Source organism: Rhopalosiphum maidis, chromosome 2, assembly GCF_003676215.2.
Source record: "Rhopalosiphum maidis isolate BTI-1 chromosome 2, ASM367621v3, whole genome shotgun sequence".
NCBI classification, from domain to species: domain Eukaryota; kingdom Metazoa; phylum Arthropoda; class Insecta; order Hemiptera; family Aphididae; genus Rhopalosiphum; species Rhopalosiphum maidis.
This window is the reverse complement of record NC_040878.1, coordinates 23,866,201-23,893,544: the sequence shown is the minus strand read 5'-3', so window position 1 is coordinate 23,893,544 and position 27,344 is coordinate 23,866,201. Positions and strand designations below refer to the sequence as shown.

Below are 27,344 nucleotides of genomic sequence, written 5' to 3'. Positions count from 1 at the left end.
AGATAAATAACAAATAAACACCTACAATCTACATATTCATAAATATATCACATTAAAATTACTTTTGCTTATATGCCAATAAAAATAATATCAAATAATATCAATATACTGAAAGGTTTAAGTATAATTATAGCATTGAATTATATTTTAATACGAATCATATATTAGTTTGAATAACATTACTAAAGCATAATCAAAAATAAATAGGTATATTTAACGTATTAGAGCTGGCATTTTTATTAGGTGCTTTATTATTAAACGGACACACACTATGTGTTTCCCGTTATATGACAGCAATACTAATACTTACGCGTAGACGGTAGGCCGTCTATAATGCAACATCATCGGTAGTATTTATCTTATCATTAGCTGTATGTAGTACTAACTAGTTAATAGGGTTATGAATCGTAACAACCATCGTCACTGGGTTAATGAGAATACATTAGATCAAGACTTGGCGTTTTTTTTTTGATTCAATAAGAAAAATACCACCCGTCAGCCTGTATTACTACTATAAGCATATTTTAAAATATAATTAATAATACAAGAGGTTAAAATAATTATTGCCAAGAAATTTGTATTTAAAAACGTAATTTTATGTATTGAATATAATAATTACATTTCTTTAGTTTTTGTTGTAACTTATAAGTTATTAGGTAATTATTGAAGGAACTTATCTAGTTGGTTATTAATCTTATTATTTAAAAAAAAAATGATATTAGATCTCATCTAACAAGTATTTACAAGAAAGCGATTAAAATCAATTTCTAGTGCCACAAGTTCCAAAACTGAGTTCCATACAAAAATAATAAAATAACACAAGAAAACTATAAGTTTATAACTGCTTAAATGTTGTACCAAGTTACAATGAAATATCATGGCAGCTAAGTTGTTAATTTTTTTTGTAAAATTCTACCTCTCAACTTTTATAACATGTTTTGAATTTTGCCATACTAAAAAGATTATTACATTTATTATTGATAAATACATTACTTATCAATATTTTAGAGCAATCTTTATTTCTGCTACTTAAAAATTATGGGTATTTTTATATATTTTGATGGATACTAGTGGTTATCACATTCATATTTCTTTTTCATATATATATATCTTCATTCTTCATACACTAACTACTACATATTTAAGACAAGATACTGACAGTTTTCATAGATATACCTCATATCACTGGACTCTTTAACAAAAACAAAATAATGGACACAGTGTTTAAAAATATACATTTACATATATTTAATTTAATAATTTGTTTATAGCAAAAAATCACTGTTATTCTGAATAAAATATACACTGAACAATTTTTAACAGTAACATTATGTATGTAATTTTTTTTTATATATAAATAAAAAAATTAACATTTAAAACTCTAATCAAATGGCAAGTATTTGATTTAACACGGACGGCTTAATATTAAAACAAAAAATTAAAATAAAAAAAAATCATTCATAAAACATCATTTTACTGTTATAAGTATACTATTTTTAATAGTTTAGTTATCAATCTGTGACAAAAATTGCCAAAAATATGATAAAACAAAACCATGATTGTTTAACCGCAAAATGAACAAATTTATTCAGACTGACTGAACACATGAGATTGATAATATGGGTTGAACACTTTTATTGTATTAGACCTGCGTCCTTTGCCATCAAGTAGAAAACTGATGATTTTTCTTGCAATAAATTGGCTGGCGAGTCATATTCGACCATGAAACCATTATCCAAAACTATTACCCTATGGGAGAAAATTAATATTAATAATTTAATTAATATATGATTACAAGATTATATAACTTACTTGTCAGAATCCATGATTGTGTTTAGACGATGAGCAATTGTCAATACTGTGCAGTCCTTGAATTCTGATCGTATAGTTGTTTGTATAAGATCATCTGTTTCTAAATCAATTGCTGCTGTTGCTTCATCTAACACTAATAATTTTGTCTTTCTTAACAATGCTCTAGCCAAACACACTAATTGTCTTTGGCCCACACTGAAATACAACAATTAATGTTAAAATAATGTATCTATTGTTAATACATAATATTAAAATTATTGTCTTTTGGCTAGGGGTTTATCTAAAATTTGGAAAACTTGTTACACTTTCTATCAATTCATTACTACTAAGTGTGAATAATATAACACAAAATATTATTTTTTGAGTTTCTAAAATACATGTTCATAATCCAATGTCATAGGAACTAATAATAAATTTATAAATTTATCATATTTTGTTAATAAAATATCTTTATCACTTGGCAAGTATTAGTAATAATTAAAATTACCAGACCTATCACAAAATATAAAAGATAAATTTGTTTGTGAATTATAATGCAGTGTTTTTCTTATATTTATTATTATTATTTATTTATTTATTTTGAGTTATTGGATAAATCAGTTAAATTATTATTAGTGTTATTAATATATGCAATTATTGTTTTTATTGTTTTGCTGAGCTGAAAAGTGTACAGTAATAAAAAATAATAAATATACAATAAGCATTTGTTCATATTATGAATAAACAAGTGATGTTAGTTTAAATAAATCTATTTGTATCAAAATGTTTGAAATTATGCAACAAAATAAATGTGGTATTGGCAGGAACATCTTATAAATTGTATTAAAAATGTAAAAATAACCCCTTAAAAGTAAGTAGATGACTTCATTTAAAACACATTATATAATAATAAATACCTAAGATTATCTCCTCCTTCTGACACTTCATAATCCAAACCACCTACTAGCCCTTTGACATATTCTTTTAAATGGGCTAGCTTTAAGGAGTTCCAAAGCTGCTCATCTGTATTACTATTAGTTGGATCTAAATTCATTCTTAATGTACCAGAAAACAATACTGGATCCTATAAATAATAAAAATACACAATTTAGATTTTTTTAAATTTCAATTAATAAATAAGTTTACATGGTTACCTGTGGAATAATTGTGAGACGGCCACGTAATGTATGCAAGCCAATATTTGATATGTCTACACCATCAACAAGAATTGATCCTTCAGCGGCTTCCACGATACGGAATAAACTAAGAGTCAAAGAAGATTTTCCAGCTCCGGTACGTCCAACTATACCTACCTACATTTTTAACAAGCAGTAACAAAAAAATTTAACTGGTACCAAACATTTTTTATATTTTGATAAATACCTTTTGGCCTCCTTCCACTAAGATATCTAGCCCCTTCAATGCTAAGTCTAATCCTTCACGATAACGAACTTTAAGATTTTTAAATTGAACTTCTCCATTTGTTGGCCATTCTTTGGGTGGCAAATTTGATGGTATATCCCAAGGCGCTTCCTAAAAATTAAAAATAAACAAATGTATAGTGTCATATAAATAAATTATATTTTGTAAAATATTACTTGAGGCGTTTCTCCATATTCTTTAATACGTTCAACGGCTACAATATTAGTTTCAACTTCAGACGTCATTCTAACCAACCAATTGAGTGTTTGTGTTATCTAAAAAAGACAAAGTTATATTGGAGAAAAATTTTTCTTTTTTTTTTAAATAAAATTTAATTCATACCTGTAGAGCATAACTGACAGACAAACCAACAATACCTGGACTTAATGTATCTCTTCCCAATACTGAGAACACAGATGAGAAGAAAATAATAAAATTACCAATTGTTTCTAACCTTACAGCTAACCATCTAGGATAAAATGAAATCAATTAGTTGATTATTACATGACATATCAATCAAAACAAATACCTATTAGCCACTGTACTTGGATAGTAACAAGTTTGATTAAAATCAACTTTTTGTTCAGACTGAAGTATAAATTTAGATTCTGCACCATAAGCACGAATTGATGTTGCACCAGTAACTGTTTCACTAAAATGTGAATAAATTGGAGAGCGAGATACAGACTCAAGCCTTTTCAGCTGACGTGATGTCGCAACATAAAATCTCTATAATAAAAATGGAATTTAAATAAAAATTGTATTCATAGGTTTAAAGTATATAATTACCTGTATGAAATAATAAATAATACCAATAGGAATTATCACGGCTGTAAACACAGGTGTACTATAACTGATAACAACCAAAGTACCAGTAACCTATATAGAAGAAAACTTAATTAGCATAATTTTTTCAATTTTAAAATTATTTAAACAATTGTTTTTTTTTTAATAAGTTAAAAATTACGCATGCACATTTTAGTGGGATGTTAAAAGCAAAGCAAAGCAAAGCAAATAAAGAATGACATTATATTTTAATTTTTAATTTACATTTCAAAACTAAATTTTCTCGAAGACAAAATAAATTAAACTTTATAAGATTTTACACCATCACTTAGTTCTAAATATTATAATCTCATGTTTTTATAGGTTTTCTATACATAAATTAAATTAATTTAACATACAATAGAAATTAAATTTACATAAATAGATTACTACCAAAAATAAAGTATTTAGTTAAAAAAATTATTCAAGCATTATATTATTATTAATACTTATATTTACAGCAAACCCATAAACCATAAAATACACTAAGCAAGTAAGTATTATCAATACATAGTTTACAACGAAATGCATTATCCATGAGCAATGAAGAAATCAAGATAAATTAATATTAAACCATTAATACTTATAATAGCTGTAAATTTTTTACAAAGCAATTAATAAATCAATATTTGTTGCAAAAATTATTTAAAAAAAAAAAAATGACACATACATCCATGAAACAATAAACCGTATCAGATAGCTGTTGAGAAAGCTTGTCAACAACTTCAACATCTCCCGAGAAACGGGACAAAATTCGACCAGTTGGAGTAGCATCAAAAAATTTCATTGGATTTCGAAAAACATTTCCTGCCATGTAATTATGCAACATGACAGATGCCTTCCATGCTCCCAAACACAAACATAGATCAGCCAAAAATTCAAATAACCCTGTAAATATCGAGAAAAATCTATAATTTCTATTGGGACATATCAATATCATTGAAACCATAGAATATGGTATTTCGATAACACAAAATTTCTAGTTAAAAATTATTTGAAGGTTCTTCTTCTCATGAATATTAAGGAAATACCAACACAAAAATGATTTATTTATTTGTATCTTGTTATATAATGTTCAAATATATGAAGAGTGTATATTAAGACAAAACAAAACAGCCATACTACGCTCAAACATTACTTAAATATCATAATATACCAATATGTTTTTTTTGTATGTTGTAAATGTATATAATATACCTATTATAGCATATATTTTTATTATTATCAAAGTCTGCATCCTCTTTAAATAAATGTGTAACCTAAAACCATTGAACTATTTTATTTAATGTTCTTTGAAATTTCATAAATGGCTATTTAATAAATTTTTATTTATTTAAAACAACCCCAATTCAAGACATTATTAAATAAAATCTGATTTGTGTATAAAACATACTCATACAATTACTTCTAATATATCCTAAAAAAAATATTTAATATTATATGTTTAAAAGTAAACAATATACCTATTTCATTTATAAATTATTTTGAATAATTTACACAAAAAATACTACCACAGTATGTTTTGTACCTCTACTAACAACTAGTAATTATCATAATATGTACATTTATTTAATTTCTATAATTTAAAATTATAATTGTAACTCATTATATATATATAACATAACATAAAAATTGTACATAACATTATATTAGATTATTATTTATTAAGAAAATATCAAAATACAAAAATAATTTTTTAATTTATTGAATACTTATTAAATTATTACACCATAATATTATTCTACACATACTTGGGTATTATTGAACATTATAATATTAACTAACTAATTAAAATACTTTAGCTCTGTAGTTTTGGGATAACAATTATTGTTTAACATAAATTTTAAACTTTTTCAAAGTAATTATAATGCTATATAGTAAAAATTAACAAATTTATTTAATACTTTATTTATATGTGGGTATATAAATCATATATTATAAAAGTAATAACTGACATGCAAAAATATTTTAAGTAGAATAAACAGTAAGTCCAGCCTTGAATATACTACTTAACATCTCAATCCCAACTAATAAGTTTAAATTGTTGAATTTAGTCATCGTTTCATTAGTTTTTGAAATTACTGTATCTAAATCCAGTCAAAAGATAAGTGGTAATTTAAAAACAAATGCTTGTTGTATTATATATATACAAAACAAAAGAGTTTAAGTATGAACATTTCAAATAAAAAAACTATTTTGATAATTCTTTAGCTATCCCAAAGGTTATCCAACAAAGGTATTATGTAGTACATTCAAAACTAGACACCACACTATATATTAAATATTTCACAATTATATTCAAAACAAATACCAAATTTAAAGTGTAGGCATAAGAGAAATATACTCATTTTAAAAAGATATCAATCTTGAAGGATGAGATAATTAAGTGTTGATCATATCAACTACTTATATTTAAAAAATCTGTTAGAAATTTAAAATTAAATATTTTCAACATACAAAGCAAATTATAAGACTAAGCATTAATTCAAAAAAGTAACCTTTCACTTTTGACAAAATAAATTAGATTAGTGGAACACTTTTATCCCAAAAGAAGAATTTAAAAATACTTCACTAAAAATTTTAACCATGCATAAGCGATCAAAAATCAAATTTAACAGATTGTAGAAGATACATACTGAATATACAATCTGCAAAAAAGATATTTACAGAAAAATACATATCTTAAACAAAACTAATATATTTAATTTCACTCTTTATTTCAGTCAAGAATAATGCATTTCAGTTGTACTAAGTAAATTATAATTTAAACCATGTACTAGTGATAAATGATAAATATTATCCTATGCACTTACCATAATAAGACATCTGTTCCATGACAGCAATATTGGAGGCAATGTTATATCAATAATGTCAACATCTTTTGCAACTCTATTTAATATTCGCCCACTAGGCGTAATATTAAAGAAGCTCATTTTGGCGTGCATTATATTCTTAAGCATGCTATCATGCAAAACTCGAGAAGCTATTAAACAACCGACATATAATGTAGTGGTGCCAAGAACTACTGTTAAAACTGCAAAATGTTTGGTAAAATATATTAATAAAAGCAAAAAAAAAATATAAAATTGGAAAAGCCAAATCAAATTTAAGTTTCAAAGCCCTTCTAATAATATTCATTACAGTTAAAATAACTGAATTGTTTAAGTGCAAAAGCTAAAGCTAAAAAATAAGATATATAAACTCATTACTATTTAAAAATGTTGTGCAATTTAATTTTAAGCATTGAAGTGCAATAAAACCTATAAATTAAGCATTTTGATAACATATTTAATATTGAACTCAGTATAAACACCAAGTAAAGTATTAAAAACTAAACATTTCAACAAAAGAACTAAAATTAACTTAAATATATATAAAATTAAAATATAAATTAATTTCCTTATATTTAATAAAATGTTAATATTTATAAAAAACTAATTTAGGTTTAGATGTTTTAGATATACTAGAATGATGGTAATCACTGTAAAGGATGTTTTAAAAAAATGTATAGTGGTCAATCCTAAAATTCAATTTCAAGGTTGAAAGTTAAAAAATAGCGCAACTCTGCTATATAGTGAATTTAAAGCATACATCATTATTGATGAAGTAACTATTGTAAATATATTAAATTTTAACTTGATAATAAAAACAATAATAATATTGATATAATTTGATTCAAAAACAATTTTAAGAGGAAACGGAATATTGGCCTCTATTCTAAAGATATACAGTGAAACCTCTAAATACCAGACAAGCTTGGTCACTAAAATTTTGTCCGCTATTTGGAGATGTTTGGTATTTAGACGGAGAAATATAATATTAGAGAAATAAAAAATTGAAATTAAAATAAAAAAATGTATTTATTTATACATATACATAGGTACATAATAAATTTAATTTATTTTTATGAACTTTTAAAAATGTGAAGGTAAAAGGATAAAAAAAATTGATAATATAAAAATTAAAACTAACATAATATATTATACTCGTATTAAAAAAATCAGTTACTTAAGTGTGTTTTATAATTTGACACAGTCATTTTGTACGTTAATGCATTTTCTAATTTCACAAATTTACAATAGAAATGATTAAAATCAAGTTAAAATGCCATAAAAGTGTCAGTTAGAATGGGCGGTATTTAAAGGTTTTCCTATAAAAAAGTAGTACAAATGTCCTCGTTCCCCAAAAAATGTCTTCTATTTAGAAATTTCCATTGAGGGAGGTTTCACTATATATTTTATTATACTATTATTAAATTTTAATAATACTGTACAAACCGACTTTTTCCAAAAAAAAATGTTTATATATATATTACATTATGATAATATCATAGAATTATTGTAAGTAACTTAAAAACCAATATAGAATAAAATGTAAGTTTATGGTATTTAAAATGCAACCTACAAATAATATATTTTTTTAATTACAACAAAATAGTTAAAATCAATATTTTTTATTTAAATAGTAAAATGTATTAACATTAGTTTCAAATACTTTTAAAATTATTTTTAATTAGACAGCTACTCCACTGTACTAAAAGAATTGAAAGTACCTTGTTGAGTTGGTTATTGTTATAACGGATGTGTTAAATTTGAATTTAATAATAAAATAATTGCATATGAAAAAATCAAGGTGAGTGGAGACCTATAATTCAGCATTTATTACCTTACCAAATATATTTAATTATATATTTATATTGCAGTTACAGTAATTATTTTAACTATTAAAACTGAGGTATAAGACAATGTAAATAGGGAATAGCTCAAAATAAATCTTAATATTTTGAAAATACTATTATATAAGGTAAAATATAATAATATATACACAAATTTCAAGTCTCCATAAATATTTTTAAATGACAACAAAATAACTAAAAATTTTATTCTTTATTTATTAATAATTTAATTCAAATTTGAATTAGCATTTAAAAAATGTGTATTATATTATTTAGAAATTTGAGTTTCAGTAATTTTCAATCTTTGACTATAAAATTGAACATTTTATAAATTTTTTACTACAAAATAATTTACAAATTTCTGTGATTATGTCAAAATGTGAATTTCAAACGCATATAATAAAGCATAATTGTTACTACTTATGTATATTAAATACTTTTAAATTACTATAAGAGCAACTAAAGTTATATCTTGTAGTACATTTTAAATTTTTTGACCAATTGTACAAAATGTATAACATTAAAAAAAACAACAAAATTAGTGCTTATAGCTCAAAAAGAAATATCTTGAAATAAAATATTATAGACAATAATAATTTAAGTAATAGTGAAACATTTAACAATTTTTATTAATATTCTGACCTAAACTATTAAGCTTGGACTAAATTGTATGATCCAAAAACAGGCACAAAACAAAAATTTTAAAACCAATACATTCTTTGCTCCAGTAAGAATCTAAAAATAATTAATATAAATAAGCAAATATTAATAAGCACAGAAATTTTTTTTGCTTAACTTACAAATTCCCAGTTTGTTAAATATAGTAAAACACAAAAAAAAACCATTTGCCAATTATACATTACATTATAAAATAAAAGCGTTAAGTATTAAAATCCAATAGTGCTGACAGAAATGTTTAAGTATTTTTATTTTTAAATAAATAAATAAAGCTTTGTAAAAACAATAAATTGATGATTTAAATAATATATTTAATTACTCTACTCATACAAAAACATAATTTGAGTTTTTTGTTTTAGGGATTGATTTTGTTTCCTTAAACACAGAAATTATTCTAACAATATCTAAGTAATATGTTTTTTAAAAATATTTGAAAAATAATTTACATTCTGTATAATAAAATGAGAATAAATAAATTATAGTAATTTAAGAGGGGATGCAATTTAAAAAAATAGTATACTATGCATGTACTAAACTTAAGTTTATAAAAACAAATAGCAGAAAATGTATGTGTGTTATGAAAAATAAACAAATTCTGGATACAACTAATCAATTATATAATAGGTTAGGTATTTAATATTTTATCTATCAAAATCCATAAAGAATTGTATTAACCAATATTAATTCAATATTAAATTGTACTAATTATCAGTTATCTTTTAAAATAAAACTGTAAAACTGACACCATTTTGATAATAATTTTAAACAATAATAACTAAATAGAATAGAGAAATTAAACTACCAATTTAAGAAACTCAAATTATGCCATAATTAAGTTATAATAAATGATATAATTTAAACATAGTGTAACAAATTGAAAAATATTTATGAACAACTAGTTAAGCATATACTAAAAGACTAAAATAAAAAGCTTTACTACGCTAAATTATGTAATATAAAAATAAAATTATTAAACTACATTTACACATATACAATATTTAAAAATTCATTTTCAACCAGAACTAAGTTTTTATAAAAATATAATAATGATTATCATTTTAAAAAACATAAAAATAAAAAATTTCAATGAAGTGTTTTCATAAAATATAAAGTATAAAATTTATTCCAATACATTTTGTTGGATTTAAAATTTTTTTCGGCTTAGAATGCAAGCTTAAAAATCTATCAGTGTTTAAAACAATTTAAATTTTTTAGAAATTATGTGTAAAATAATTTTTAAGAATTAATAGATAAGCACTAGTCTATTTTTAAATACTAAATATAATAAAATCCTAGCACTGATTAAAATATAAAAATTTAATATATTAATAAAAAATGTATAATGTGTAAGATGTAGAATAATATAGAACACACCAAGCTTAAGTATAACTATATACATAAGACATATTTTAATTCGAATTTACCGAAAATACAGTTTGGATAGTTGATCTTAATATGAATGGCAATGTATTATCAATAGTATCAATGTCCTTGGATACTCTGTTCAAGATACGACCAATAGGTGTTGTATCAAAAAGGCTTAATGGATTCTTGAAAATCCGTGTATTGATCAATTCGTATAATTTTTCAGCAGCTACTACTGTGCCTAACGATAAAGCTATTGCCGCTGTCACCGTCGATACAACTACACCAAATCAAAAATATTTAAAATAAACTAAAATATGGGCAGATTAATACAAAATAAAGCAACATAGTTGTTTGAGGTTGATAACTCCCTTTTTATATTACCTAATTATTATTTTTAAATTAAAAATTAAATAATATCTAAATATATATAAAAATTTAACAATATAAACATACAAATATACTAATTTGTGTATTTAGTAAAAATATTAATTATTCATATATAAAAATGTATAATAGTTTTAATAGTGATAGGTGTGCATAATTATTTATTAATATTTAATGTTAAAATCAAACATAATACACAATAATTCAGTTATAAAAAAAAATAAAATTTTTTAAAAAATAACTAAAAACAGAATTTATTTTTTTACAAAATAAGGAACTGTAAAAATATTGGTTACTATTTTGAACTATTTTGTATAATATATGATTTATAAAAAAACATACCTTAACCACAATTAATCAAATTAATCACAAAACTAGTAAATTCTTGTAAAAGCTCAAAATTATATGATAAAATATGTAAATTTAAATCAAGTGCCCCCATTTGTTTTTAGGAATATCAGATAATTCTAACCCATAGCCCATATTTTTTTATGATAAGCTTTTTGCTATACAATTATTTTTTTTTTTTAATTCTAGTAGGATTAATTTATGAAAAGTCTTGTTACATTTTTAAATCTTAGGTATTAAAATTAAACATTACATAATAAACAAATGCTATACAAAATTATATAGCCATATTGCTAAAAAGTATAATAAAAAGTCTCATAATTTTAAGATAAACCCACAGTCAAAAGATGTTTGTGTCAAAGAAATGGGAATAATTGACTTATTCTATTTTACCTGTGTTCCATCTCAGTAAATATTAATAAATTATTATTATTAAAATTAAGTTCAAGTTATTTGGATAATTGAACACATTTTTTATAATATACAACGATTGCCTTCAAAGTTTTGTTTAGAATATATTAAGTATTTTAAAATTCATTAGTTAACGACTCATAGATTATGTCTTGTCATAGTTATAAAAAAAAATTCAGTTACAACCATGAAAAATCAAAAATTGTCATCACTGCAAAAGTTAAAAAAAAAAAAATTCTACAAGTTAATGTAACTAATTTTAATTAAACAAATATCCAAAAATGTTAATATACCCAAACATTTATACAAACATAACATATAAATAATAATATTTCGCAAATAATTGTTGAACAAATCATCATTGCATTTAAGAAAAAAAGAAAAATAATACCCAAGTCTATAATTATGTTTTATATACATGAATCATAATGTGATGTAATAATTCAATAAACTGTTATTCAATATTGAGTATAAATACAACAATTAATAACAAGAAAAACTAATTGGAAATTGTATATTTATAAAGCTGAAACAAAAGATTTGTGTATTATCTCAGACCCTTCACTAGGCAGTAATATAGAGAAAACCTTGCTTTGTAGTACAATCAGTATAGGATAACTAAAATAACAGTTGAATAACTATAATTTAATCAAAAGAAATTAATTTAATATGATTTTGCACCAATATTTATAATTTTTTAATTTAAGACATTATGCATTAAAAAATCAATTATTACACCTCAATTTAAAATGTAAATACTTAATTAATTATCATAAATTAAGATGTATTTTTTTTTTAATTTTTAGAAGAAATACAAATTTTATTTTATAACAAAACCCATAATATTCAATGTAAATATGATGAGGTTTTTTTTATATATATTTACAATAGGAAAAAGTGACAGATAGTGTCAAGTATTATAACTTAATGTTTCAATGACCTTTTCTCATTACATGTTTTAATTTTAAGTTTTATAAATACTGAAAGGTTATAAGTTCTAATTTTTATAACATAATGTAACAAATGTATTTTATAAATTTTCTCTTATTAATATCTTTTATACACAATTATAAAGAACAGGTTAGCAGTCAGTAATAAGATAATTTATGACTACCGAGTCACAACTCGTTATAGTTAATGTAGTAAAAGCCACTAAGTTTTTACAATACCACTAGATTTTCACTGCTAGTTAGCCATGTCATGATTATTTTATGGAAGCAGTGATAAATTTTAAATTATTTGCTTTATTAGTTACAAATTATATTTATTAATTAATTTATATTCGCTTTATTACTTTGAAATAAATATAAGCTTATATAGTACAAAATAATATATTTGTTTTTTTTTTTTTTATACAATATTGTATTGTGCAATTATTTTCACCGTTTATGGCTTACTTATACTGTTAAAACTAAAATGGTTTAAATAAGGAAAAACATTTTTTAAATGTAACTTTTTAATTGTTAATAATTTTACTACAATAAAAAGTAAAATCGATTGATTAAACATAGTTTAAAATTAACACTTTATTATTTAATATACAAACTTATGTGTTTGGTTAATACTTTAATTTACAGTACACAACACAACCCATAAGCGACAAGTTACATTTAACTACAAATACAATATAAACAATATTTTATATGATATCATAATAATAATCTAACACACATCTGACAAAGTGAGAGAATATTACCATTTTGAACATGTAGACTAACTGGTCCAAAGTGACAAGGCAATGACACGCTTTTACGTGTATACAGAATGTCATGAATGTAAAATATGTATAATACTATATAGAATAATGTATTGTCATTTTTACAAACATACGATAAATATTTTGATGGATCATTAAAATGTATTTTGAAAATATTACAACCACCATTCAAATACACATAAACAAAATTGTAAAGTAAGCATACTGCTAAGTTTGCTCAATGCAGAACATAGACAAAGTACACTTTTTATTACAGTAGTCTATATAAGTTATACACTATAGCATTAAGCGTTGCCGACCTATACAAAAACAATTGCCGGTATGCCAATAAATACAAAAACTCGGTGAGTTTTAGACATGGTAATATACTCTTGTGGGCTGGATATAGCAGCGCTAAATGATTAATAGCACTATGTGGTTTGTAATAAGTTTTAACTGCATATATTGCTTACATTGCTTGACCTGTTCTTTATAATCATGCTTTTGTATAGTTTAATACATTTTTTGTTACATAAAGTTATTAACCAGTTATTAGAAAAATAGGAATGTTGAATTACTGTTATTACTTTAATAACAAATCTTGTAAATTTATCATGAAAATTGTTTCAACATAAATTACATTAATTCTATAAAACAGTTAAGCCTACAAGATAATAATTATAAATATTTTACAAAAATAATCTTACTCTCTAAAGTCACTTTATTCAGCTATTATACTTAACTATTTAGTATCACTTAGTTTTCAAAATAAACGTATTATTATACAACGTCTATAATTATTTTTGTAATACATTTAGAATAAAAATTAATTTATAGTATAACATTGTTTTCATTCCACTTACATTAGATGTACTAAGTATAACCCCCTACATTTTGTAATAAAATTAATAGATTTATATTTTATAAATTGTATAACTTACCTTGACCAAATCCAAGAAGTCCATAAACAGATAAGTATAAATTTCTTTTGCTTATATTTTCTTTTCCATGAACATGAGAACTATCGTCATTAGACCATATAGAAAGCCAAATATTTGATGAAATAGAAAATCCTTGAAATATAATACTTAAAACAACTGTAGATATGCACAAAAAAGGTCCAATTGACTTCAAATAATGTACATAAACTTCCCATTTGACCTTAAATTAGAATTTAAATAATTAAATTATGGTTAAAAATTAAACTAACATTTAAAAATTACAAATTAAAAATTATTTTAAAAATATTAAAATGTACACATACACTGCCCGTTTCAGCTTTTTCCACTTCAATCAATTTAGCCTGCTGATCAATGATAGGTAGAGGAATGGTTTTTTCAGAATCAATAGACCTTTGCCTAAAATTAAAAATTAAATTAAACATAGATAAAGATAGTTAATACTAAAATGGTATACTTGTATACATTTTGAAAAACCATTTCATATAAAAAAAAAACACAGGCTACAGTCATAATTGAGAAATAAATTTATAATGTTTTCTGTGTTGTTATATTTTTATTTGTTTGATATCATTAATATAAAATGTTATTTGAGTTTAAAAACATGCATGTTTAGTTTTAGATTGTTTTAGATCCTTATCAAGGATCATATCATTACCTTTGCATTGAAGAATTTGAATTGGATTCACTTCTTTGACGAACATATTTTTCTTTTAAATCTGCAGGTGCATCTTCCAATAACTTATCAATTTCTATACAAATTTATTTTAATAATTTTTTTAAACAAAATGTTACAATTGTCAAGGCTACATTTAAATTACCAATTTCATCAACTTTAAGTTCATTTTGTTCTTGCATGTGCAATATTAAGAAATCAGCAAAATCTCCTTTCTTATCTAATAATTCTTTATATGTGCCAGACTCGGATACTTGACCATCTTTCATTACCACAATTAAATCGACTTCTCTGAGATAAGTAATGCTATGAGTAACCAAAATTCGTGTCTATGTAAATAAAAAAAAAAAAAAGTAATTTAATTTACTTCACTTTAATATAAAATAATATATTATTACTTTTTTTCTCAGCAGTCCTGTAGGTCCAATAACGTGTTCAAAAATATGTTTACCGACATGTGAATCAACAGCACTTAATGGATCGTCCAAAAAATATATATCACTCTCTTTATAAACTGCTCTTGCCAAACTTACTCTTTGTTTTTGGCCTCCACTTAAATTTATCCCCTATAAAATTATTAACTTGATATATTATAATATATAAATAGATAGATACAAATAATAATTTTAAAACGTGATGCATACCTTTTCACCAATTTCTGTTTCATCGCCTGCTGGAAGCATTTGGAAGTCAGCTCTCAATGCACATGCATCAATGACCTTATTATAAGCTCTGTCACTTAACGTCTGACCAAACAATATATTATCTTTAAGTGATGTATTCTGTATCCAAGCTTGCTGTGGTACATATGCTATAGATCCCTAAAAATTAATTTATTATTATTATTTAAATTAAACAAATAACATTTATTTAAATAATAAATAATTTTGCACTTACTTTGGTATTAACTCTACCAGAAACTTTTTCCATTTCACCAAGAAAAGCTGATACTAAAGAACTCTTCCCAGAACCAACAGTACCCACAACAGCAACTAACTGTCCAGATGAAACTCTTAAATTTATGTTTGATAAAGTTGGTGGGTCAGTTAGTTCACCCCAAGTGAATGTACCATTTTCAATTACAAGAGGATCCTCTAAAAATCAAAATAAATTATATAATTTTAACAAAATAAAGAATTATTGATTATATTGAATAAATAAAAAATGTTTCATACTTTCATCAGAATCGTGAGTAACAGAATCTGGATCCAACTCTTCTGAGTTCATAAACTTATTTATTCTCTTTACAGAAACACTTGACTATAAAATATTAATAAAACTTTATAGAAACAATAATTATTTATACACTTATTACAATGCCAAACAAAAAACTTACTTGAACTACATTTGACACAAACATTGGTAACATAGATAATGGGAAACGTAAAATGTTGAATAAAGATAAAGAAACAAAAGCTGTCTGTGCATCCAATACATGGCTATCGTCAGATAATACATAAACTGCAAATGTTACTAATGATACCTAAGTATAATAAAATAGAGTTTAATAACAGAAAAATGTAATATATATAAAAATATAAAATGCTACTGCTACAATTCTATTAAGAGGACGACATACCCGCATGTGTTGTCTCTGTCTTACTAACATACACTATAGCAAAATTTTGTTCAGCAGAATACATTTTGTGATGTTAGCTTTAATATTAAAGTAAATTTACCTATTATCAAATTTAAAGGTAAGAATATTATCTAGAAAATAACAAGCTTTTAATAATATTATTATTTTAAAATGAGTTACAGCTATGTAAAATATTGCAACTTTAAAATTTTCATAACTCACTTTAAAATAATAATATCATTAAAAACATAAGTCATTGTCTAGATAATATTCTTACCTTTAAATTTGATAATAGGTAAATTTACTTTAATATTAAAGCTAACATCACAAAATGTATTCTGCTGAACAAAATTTTGCTATGGTGTACATTAGTAAAACAGAGACAACACATACAGGTATGGCGTCCTCTTAAAATTAAATTAAAATATACCAGGAATGGAGCACAAGCCCAAATAAATGAAGTAGCTGCATTCAAATATGCTGCAGTACGAAGAACTTTGATTTCTTTTCCACGAATATCCAACACTTTTTGTTCAAAACTTGGTTCCCAAGCATATAATTTTAATACCTGAAAATTTATGTATAAGAATTAATTATGTTTAAAATTATGTTCAAAATAATAACATTACTTTTATCCCGGACAAAATTTCATTCATTAATTTAACTCTTTGATCTTTATTTTTCATTTGTTTGATCTGAAGATTTCTTGCTTTTGCAGCCACAAAACCATTTATTGGTATTAAAACTATCATTACAAATAGACCAGCAAGTACACTAGGCCCAAGTGATTGCCATAAAAAGTATATTGCAAGACCAATTTGAAATGGAGCAGACCAAATCATATTAAGATAAGTTGTCAGATCAACAAATCTATGAGCATCAACAGCCATCAAATTAACTATTTCACCAACAGTAAAAGTTTTTCTAGCTGTATTAGAAATTCTCAAAGCCTAAAAATAAATTAATAATAATAATTTAATATTTATCTTATTAACTGAAAATGAAAATGTTTACCTTTCGATAAATAGCAGAAGTAAGAGCAGTTCGTACACGCATACCAACTAGATACATACGATGAAAATATTGAGACAATATTAATGTTTGCAATGTTGCTGTTAACATCATAAGAAAAACATAAAAATATCCTCTCCACAGTGGTTCATTTGTATTTCCTACAAATGCTATCAAATATCTGAAAAAAATACATAAGAACTTGTAATTGGCTATATAAGTCATTTGAGTGATGACTTACTTAAGAACTTGAGGGCTCACAAAAACTAAACAATCTTCAATTACTTTTAGAAATGTTCCAAATAAAAATGTACGACCAAATGATTTACACAAAGCAGGAAGAATGGATGCTTCATTTTCACTTTTAGTAGCACGAGTAAATCTTGAATATTCAGTAGGTGATACTTCAATACTTCCATCTGATTTATGTTTAATATAAGATGCTTTGGCATTATCTAGTAACCTGTTCAATATAATTTTTTATTTATTTCAGAAGTACCATATTCATAATTATAACATATAACTAATGTAAATATACAGGGTGATTCTTTTATCATAAAACATTCATTATTCCAAAAAGTATTCATGTTTTTGAAAACATTTTTTAACATAGTTTCAAGTTGTTAAAAAGACTAAATTTTTATTAAAAAATTATATTTTTAAATATTTTTTATCCTTATATTTTTTTAAGTTTTTTACTTTTTTGAATGACAACATAAGAGTTTTAATTTCATATTCCACAGCAGAAAAATTTTCTCAGTATTTTGATACATAAAAATCTAATTTAGGGCGAGTGGTTTATGAGTTATACGTATTTAAAGTTTAGACAAGCGATGTAGTGGACAAACATTTTGCAGGGTAACCTCATACCACTCCACTCATGTCTAAACTTTAAATACGTATCTCATAAACTACTTGCCCTAAATTAAATTTTTATGTATCAAAATACTGAGAAAATTTTTCTGCTGTGGAATATGAAATTAAAACTCTATGTTATCATTCAAAAAAGTAAAAAACTTAAAAAAAAAATATAAGGATAAAAAATATTTAAAAATATAATTTTTTAATAAAAATGTAGTCTTTTTAACAACTTGAAACTATGTAAAAACATGAATACTTTTTGAAATAATGAATATTTTATGATAAAAGAATCACTGTGTATGAGTATAATCAAAAATATTAATATTACTATTTTTAAGCAATTCCATTAGGTACATTAAACATCGCTTAGCTTACTTTGGATAAATTGATTTTAATAGGAAGACGCTATACCCGCATGTGTTGCCTGTCTTATACAAGCGCAATATAGTTAAAAACTGTTTTGGGCGAGACAATTTTACTCCCTTGATATTTATATCAAAATTAACAAAATTTTAAATCACATTGAGAAGAACTTTACCTGAGTCGTAGCATTTTAATTTTTTAGATAACATGAATGCAATTAAAGTTATCAGTTTGAGAACTTTAGGTTTTTTCATTAAATTATTAAAAATTATTGGTTACCACTGTCCACTATCAAAAAAATTAAAACGCTACAACACAGGTAAAGTTCTTCTCAGTGAGATTTAAAATTTAGGTAATTTTGATATAAATATCGAGGGAGTAAAATTGTCCCGCACAAAACAGTTTTTAACTATGTTACGTGTGTTTTAAGACAGACAACACATGCGGGTATAGCATCCTCTTAATAAGATTTTTAAAGATAATAATATGTAGAATAATACTATTGATATAGGGCTGTCATGTGTCCCGGATTCGCCAGGAGCCCAGTACATTATCAGTTTTGTGACTAACATCTCAATGTCCCAAAAAGAGGTTTTGATACATAAAAATGAACCAGATAAAATTTAGTTTTAAAAATGCTGATTTTGATTAAATGCATAAAAACATTAATGAATATAAATTGTCATAAAACTATTGTAATGATTGATGAAAACAGGCCATTTCTACACCATATATCATTTATATGCTGCTTATCTAATCTTACTCAATGATATACTAATTTTGATTTATTTTTAGTTTCCTATTCCCTGTGATGTTTTATTATTTATATTACTATATATATTTTATTTTCTGTTAAACAATAGAAGGATAATGTAATAACAGACGAGTTATACTCTGTTCTACAAGAAAACAAAAATTGGTTGGCCTTGCACATCCACCATCAAAATTTTAATTTTGACCCATTATTCAACATGCACAAATCTGATATGTTCTTTCATAGAACAGAATATAGAAAGTTACATAGATCTTCTAAATTAAGTATAATAATACTTACCAGAAACACATAAAACATATATTAAAGTAAATCAAAATTATGATTTTAATGGTTAATACTTTTGAAAAGTAAAAGTTATTATTATAATATTATGCCATCATAAATTATAAAATAAAATAATATGATTTTACATAATATTGAGTGTTTAATAACACTATTTACTCACTTTGCTTTAATCAATGAACGTTCCCAATGTTTATCAAAAATAGGAACTACTTCTCGTGAACTATCGTCATAATTCATATTCCACAAATCTTTAGTTTCTAAAGGACGATTATAACCAGTCCATGCTAATGTGTCAAACCACGTGAATAATATCCGTGAGGGATATGATGCTTTCATTTCAGGACATGGTTTCTAAAAATTGTTTAATAGTATGAAAATAAAAACTTAAATAACTACAAAAATATTTTAGAAAATTTACCTCAACAGGGGGATAATCTGATAGCCGTGGATCGGCATCGGCAAAAAAGTTTAAAACGAACTGTATTAAAACAAGAGGATAATACACCATGTAACTTATTAATTGATATTTTTGTGATGGTACCTAAATGTAAATAAAATATAGTTGAATAAATAATATTTTATTATTAATAACAAATTTAATTTATATTTATAATAAATTATCTTACATCGGAAAATGCTAATCGGAACTCAGTTCGATATTGAACTATCCCACAAAAAGCCAAGGATAACCAAAACAAAAATATTAACCCAGAGGACCTTATACCTCTTGCACGATTGGCACTAATTAAAACCATTGTAAATCCCTGTAAATTAAAAAACAATTAAACCGTCAACATGTATAGTTATAACTTGTAAACATTAAGAGGATGTCATACCCATATGTGTTGTTTCTGTCCTACAAATGTAAAACATAGCAAATTTGCGTTCAGCAAAATCAATTTTATGCTATTAATATTTGAGTCAATTTACCTATTAACAAACTTAAAAGTAATAAAAGTCTATGAAATGCCCTAGATATAATATTATTACCTTTAAGTTTAATAATAGGTAAATTGACTAAATATTTATGTTAAAAACATAAAATTGATCCTAGTAAACGCAATTTGCTATGTTTAACATTCATAAGATGGAAACAACACAGCGGTATGACATCTTCTTAAACAAAAATATCAAACAGCTAAATAAAGTACAAGTTAATTCAATTTACTTATATTAGAGAAAAAAATATTTTAATCTTAAAGTAATAGTTAAATAGTCATTTGTCATAAATAAATAAAAAAAAATGTTTAATATGCAAAATCTAATCTATAACAATAATTTTTGTTGATAACAGATATTTTCAAAAAACATTGAAGTAAATTATATAAGTCTTAAATATATGAAATTATTTTAGAATGGAGTACTTACAAATGTGATTAGTTTTACAAGTGGTGTATAGAAATCTACAGAATATATAGGCATCCCTGAAGAATACTGAATTATTGCATATGCAATATCAATTATTGAAAGAAGGCATAATATAGCTGCACCACCCTATATAAAAACAAAAAACCAAAATTATTTTATCATAAAAAAATATACCTATATAAATAAATATACATAACAAGAGACATAAACCTTTGTATTTTCTATATTAAATTATATACCTTATTCAAAGTATATAAACTTCAGATTGCAATAATATAATTAGTTAATTAATAATTTAATTAATTATCATAAATATAATTTGTACTTAAGACCTAATTCGAGAGAAACTTATTATTGATGTGATATTAGCTATAACCTAAACTAGAAATTTACAACCTGATATACCAAAGAAAATGAAAAAATTAATAACTATAATAAGGAGGAAGAGAATTAGCCCACTGTTTCAAGAAGAGCCCAAAATTAGATTTAAGGTAAATACCTAAAAAATAATCATCAAATAATCACTTAATAAAATGGATAAAAATGTACATGAAAGTAATATTATTTCAATCAAAATTGACACTATTACTACAATATTTCCTATATAGGTATAATAAAGTCCTGCCTACAAACACTGCAACAATGGCGGGTAATAGTAAAAGTCTATTGTCTTTTACCACAGTGATAAATTGTGTCTGGCTACATTTTAATACTACCGCTACTTCTGCAATATGTGCAGGCCTTTAATATTCACATTTTAGGCAACAAATCAGTTACCTATTCTAAAAATTGTCCAGGTAACATAAAAATGATTAAATAACCTAGTCAAAACTTTAGGGCAATGTACAGAATATTTGACTTTACCACATTGTCTTTAACATATTTATATACAAATTAAGGCAATAAAATAAATTTATATAAAAATATTTTAGTTATATAAGTAAATAAAAATATATTTTTTTAAGTAAACCTAAAAATTAGTTTTTCATACGGAATAACAATTAAAAATAATAGACATTAGACAATTAGGTTGCCTAAGTATTATTACTGTAGTAAATAGTTGTAGAAAATAACCAAGGACATTAAAAGTCATTGACCTATTTACCTAACTGAACTATGCCTATACATTAGTAGATATTTAATGTAATAAAATATTATAAAAAAAGATGAGAAACATTATTAGCGCTAATGGTGTTAATATTTTTAAAATAATTAATTAATTTTAGTAGAATATAAAAATTGAAAATATACTTTATATAACTATATAAACTACTTTTATAACTAATTACAGTTTAAAATTGTACATACCTATTAATAATTTTGGTTTACATTAAAAAGAATATTTTATTATATTTCCTTTGTGATTATTGATAACTATGCATTAAACATATACAGTAGTCGCAATAACTCGAAGTTGAAGGGAGATAATAATTCACTTTGAAATATTTATTATTCGAGATATTTATGTAACTCGAATTTATATTCATTTATATATAATTTATATTTCTAGGGAAATAAAAAAATATTTGAGTTGTTAAGTTTTTCGAATTATTGCAACTCGACTGTATTAATTTAAATTGAAAATATTATATACTCATAATTCATATATATATATATATTATAAAATATTCATGGCAATACACTATAATACCTACCTACAGACCTACTTATTTAAATAATAATTCGATAATACAAACATATATCAAATAGATTATCCAGACTATTTATATTCATAAATTAATATTTGAAATTAAAAATTAATTTTTATGATACTAGACATTTAGTTGACATTTTTTCTTGACAAAAGAGATATCAGATTTAAACTTCAATAATCATACTTTGAACAAAATTAAACACATGACCCCACTTTAATATACAGAGTGATTCTTTTGTCATAAACCACTCATTCATTCAAGAATTTTTGAAAATAATTTTTTTTTATATAATTTAATCAATATAGAAAAAAAAATGATATTTTTAAGCATTTAAATTTTTTTTATTATTTTTCTTTATTTAAATAACAACATACATTTTTTATTTTATATTCTGATACAGATTGTTATTAGAAATATTTTGATATATAAAAATCAAAATTTAGATGTGTGGTTTATGAGTTACACATATGTGAGTGGAATTGTAGGCCAATATTTGGTGGGGTATCACATAGCACACCTAAACTTTAAATACTTAGAAAAAATGTTAATAGTTTTTGAAATAAAAAATAGTCCATGACAAAAGATACACTCTGTATATTAACCAATTTCAAAAATAAAATATACTATAAATTTGAAATAAATTATTTATTTTAAATCATGATTTAAAAGGACTTAATTCTAAAACGTTCACTAAAATAGTAGCATACATTCCACATCATATTTTTTTTAATTACCTAAGTATTATAGAAATAATTTAGTGATATATCTATATTATGTTCCTAAATTAATATGGAATCAAATAGTTCAATTGGTAAATCTAATTGAACTATTTTCTGCCACAATACCATACCATCCGATTAATTATCAGACTAAATGAAGAATGTACAGTATTAATAATATTATAAATTTTAATACTCTTATAACAATATGATAAAAACATAAAATTAATTGTTTATTTACATTATTTTTATGGATGAATATAAATATAAATATATATTACACTAGTTAACAACAAAGAAATATGATTAGAATTTTAATAAGTATAAATAATGTCATTTAAAAATGTCAAATGACAGATTGATAAGGTTAAATATTATGTTATACAAACAATATTAAGCTAATGCTTACCGATTAAAAAAATTATAAATTGCTATAATTGATAAAACAAGGTAAATATTATGTTGTGAATTAAAATGAAGATATTATAAACCATGGTTTAATTATAAAGGAAAATAATAATTTGAATTTGAATTAAATATTTTTGTTTATCGCCTATCTATCATATTTATTTGAGTTAGTAAATTTATTAAATAAATCAATAATTATACAAAAATATGACATTGCAATGCAACTTTCAAAAAAAAAACCATATGAAATAAATACCTAAAACATATTTATTTCAAAAAAAATTGTTAATAATGATAGGAAGTAGGCAATAGATACAGATCCATACTCAGGTACATTGTTAATAGTTTTATCATCTATCTGATATATATTTTTTTTTTTTTACTTTGAATATATATTTAGATATTTTTACTTAATGATTCTTAATTAATGAAAAAAATTTAAAATCTCATAAAAAATAATGATAGGTATACCTAATTTATTTAAAAACTTATACGGGTCTATATAAGTGGAGAAAAATATGTAACCATCATTTATCATATTTATTAGAAAAAAATAATATAATAATCAATTGTTGGGTAACATAATAATTCCAGATTTTTAATGAATATCAGATGGAACAGATTAAGTACCTATTGGTAAAAAAAAGTCTACTTGAAACACATTACATAGTACATACCAAGATAATAACTTATGATTATCACAAGAATAATCATGATCCATAAGTCTTATCTTTAAAAAAAATTAAATACCCCCTCCTCTATAGCAGAAATCATGAATACACAATATTATGTCATATTATTATAGCCATGGTTTGCATGACCCAATAACATGCTATGTCATAGTTCATATTGTACTAAGATGCACTAGAGTCACATCACAGTGTACATTAGATCACACACAAAGACAAAAGATACTAACGAAAGAAAAAATAGTACAAAAACTTACCAGTTTGGTCAAGTTGAGCCAATTCCACGGTATGTCCCTGTACCTGCTGTGCACCAGATAGTAAACTTCCAGTGGAGAGAAAAGCCACAGGAACAGGCAAGGCGACCAGACCAAAGCGGTCTTCTCAAAACAAAGCGTGACATCGGGATCGGTGGTGTTCCAGGACAAGTTCCAGTCCTAAAAATAAAAACCGTAATGAGACCCGCCGTTACCGGTGCGAAACATTGCGAATATTAGTAAACGTAAGTGTCACGGGTGAGTAATAGTAATGGCAGGTAACGCGTGCACCGCTTACCCAAAAAGGCGAACCGCAAAAACTGTCCAAATCGGCCAACTCCATAAATGAAAGTGGCGGGTGACGAGATTCGAGCGACGACAACTAGAGCTCAGCGACTCGTCGTACAATATTCAAACAAACGTTACCGGCGAGGATACCGGCTTAGCGGGTTCAATTTATATCGTGGTACAGCGGTGCCTACCGTAGGTCCGCAGAACCGTGTATTACAGTGACGGCGTCGGATGGATATTAAAATATGATATTCTTCTTATCTCGCGATCGAAATTAATGTAACCGACACGATATCGAAAATAAAAATACGAATACGGCGATTGCGGTCCGTCAGTCGTTGAAATATAATATGCTGGCAAACAAAACAATAATTATATTACGGTATTAATCGGTGTACCTTGACACAGGTGTATCGTCTACTCGTCTTGTAATACAACCGCCGTATTATATAAATACGTTATCGGTCTATCCGCCGTGTTTGCGCGCGCGGCCGGAGTCCGGGAATTCCGGGTAATCGACAATTAAAATCGGCGTACGATAACGTACGCGGCGGTGACGCACGGTGAACCGGCGGTGTGAACGGGACGAAACGCGAACACTGACTGAACGCCAACGGACCGACTCCGCTCGAGAGACGTCGTGAATTTGAAATTGGAAAGAGATTGGAGACGAGTCGGCGGCGGCCGGACGGACGTCGGACTCGGTGGATTGTTGTTTTCGACCGCGCGGCGACGTTTGCGCGTGCGCCCACCCCGCGTGCTATCATACCACACGTTCGCGGCTATTACTATACTGTTATTTCGTTATACGTGCCAACTGCCGCGGCAATGGTCTTCACAAACGTACTGTGCCGAGTGTGCCGTAATGCGTATTACGATGACTATTATGTGCGTATTTCATGCGTGCACGAATGCACAATGTATGTACCTACTCGGCACCACTACTCCTATAGTCCTATACTCGATGGTTTTATGTGGCTTAATGATTCGACGTTTCGGCCGACGATGATTGCGTTTTTACGGCGACCGTTACGTAACACACGCCACTAAGTTTAGCGAACCACCGGACAAATGGGAATCGCGAATCGGAACATAAACGTACAACTGCGATATCGGCACTGGTCCAAATGTCCAAAACACTGTTAATTATCTATAATATTATAATCCTAATAACGATTTAATAATATGATAAACAATAATAGACGTCAGATGATATGAAAACCCACCTGCCCAGCCCACCGTCCGAACGAAAACTCCCGATTTTCTTACGAGAGTTAATGTACTTGACACGTGTTTTCCTACAGTCTCGTTCGATATTATATTGTAAAGAATCAAAAATATTATATTATTTTTTTTTGAAAAGAATCAACCGAAGTTTTGATCGGCGAACTTCGTATTTAGATTGGAAATCATACACAAAACTGTGACGTTTTGTTGACTAAAATTAGTTACGGTTATCGTAAAAACTGTTAATTTTAATTATTTGCTAAGTAGTAAAATAAAAGACGTGTATGTAGATGATAATAATTATCTAAGCCATAGAACGCCTTGAAATCAAACTACCTCCTAGGACTTATAGACCCACAAATGGCACAAATGTTTAATCCAGCACAGTAGGTAGTTGGTGTAGTCGATCAATGTTATTGTTTTCGCGAAAATACAGCAAATTCCATTCGAAATCTACCGACTACACGGAATAGATTAAAACATTATGATTTACTGGTACGCTCCTTTTTTTATTATTTAATTCATTTTAAAAGGGACTAAAGGGAACCAGTTGATATTTTTGTTGAAGTTGTTTTAAGTATTTATTCCCAATTCCCAAGAATCAATATGAATATTAGATACCTACT

General features: G+C 25.2%; 1 protein-coding gene across 2 annotated transcripts; it reads right to left on the bottom strand.

Annotated features, from left to right (window-relative positions):
* Positions 1-1,300: 1,300 nt before the first annotated feature.
* Positions 1,301-26,159, bottom strand: LOC113553801 (multidrug resistance-associated protein 1). 2 transcript variants are annotated; one of them, XM_026957337.1, is made up of 29 exons: positions 25,499-26,159; positions 25,204-25,380; positions 21,476-21,601; positions 20,734-20,871; positions 20,526-20,648; positions 20,268-20,458; positions 18,065-18,286; positions 17,827-18,004; positions 17,442-17,762; positions 17,243-17,380; positions 16,570-16,716; positions 16,409-16,493; positions 16,131-16,327; positions 15,878-16,054; positions 15,632-15,799; positions 15,379-15,562; positions 15,216-15,309; positions 14,863-14,956; positions 14,540-14,759; positions 4,709-4,926; positions 4,003-4,092; positions 3,743-3,942; positions 3,556-3,682; positions 3,390-3,488; positions 3,175-3,324; positions 2,946-3,104; positions 2,709-2,875; positions 1,813-2,007; positions 1,301-1,749 (listed from the first exon to the last, which is right to left on the bottom strand). In XM_026957337.1, exons 1-29 carry the CDS (start codon positions 25,541-25,543, stop codon positions 1,635-1,637), a joined length of 4,545 nt encoding a protein of 1,514 aa, XP_026813138.1. In that variant the 5' UTR covers positions 25,544-26,159; the 3' UTR covers positions 1,301-1,634. The 2 variants fall into 2 exon arrangements, with proteins under 2 accessions (XP_026813138.1, XP_026813137.1); XM_026957336.1 differs by lacking the exon at positions 4,709-4,926 and adding an exon at positions 10,816-11,036 and having other exon boundaries at positions 1,302-1,749; positions 25,499-26,157.
* Positions 26,160-27,344: the final 1,185 nt, after the last annotated feature.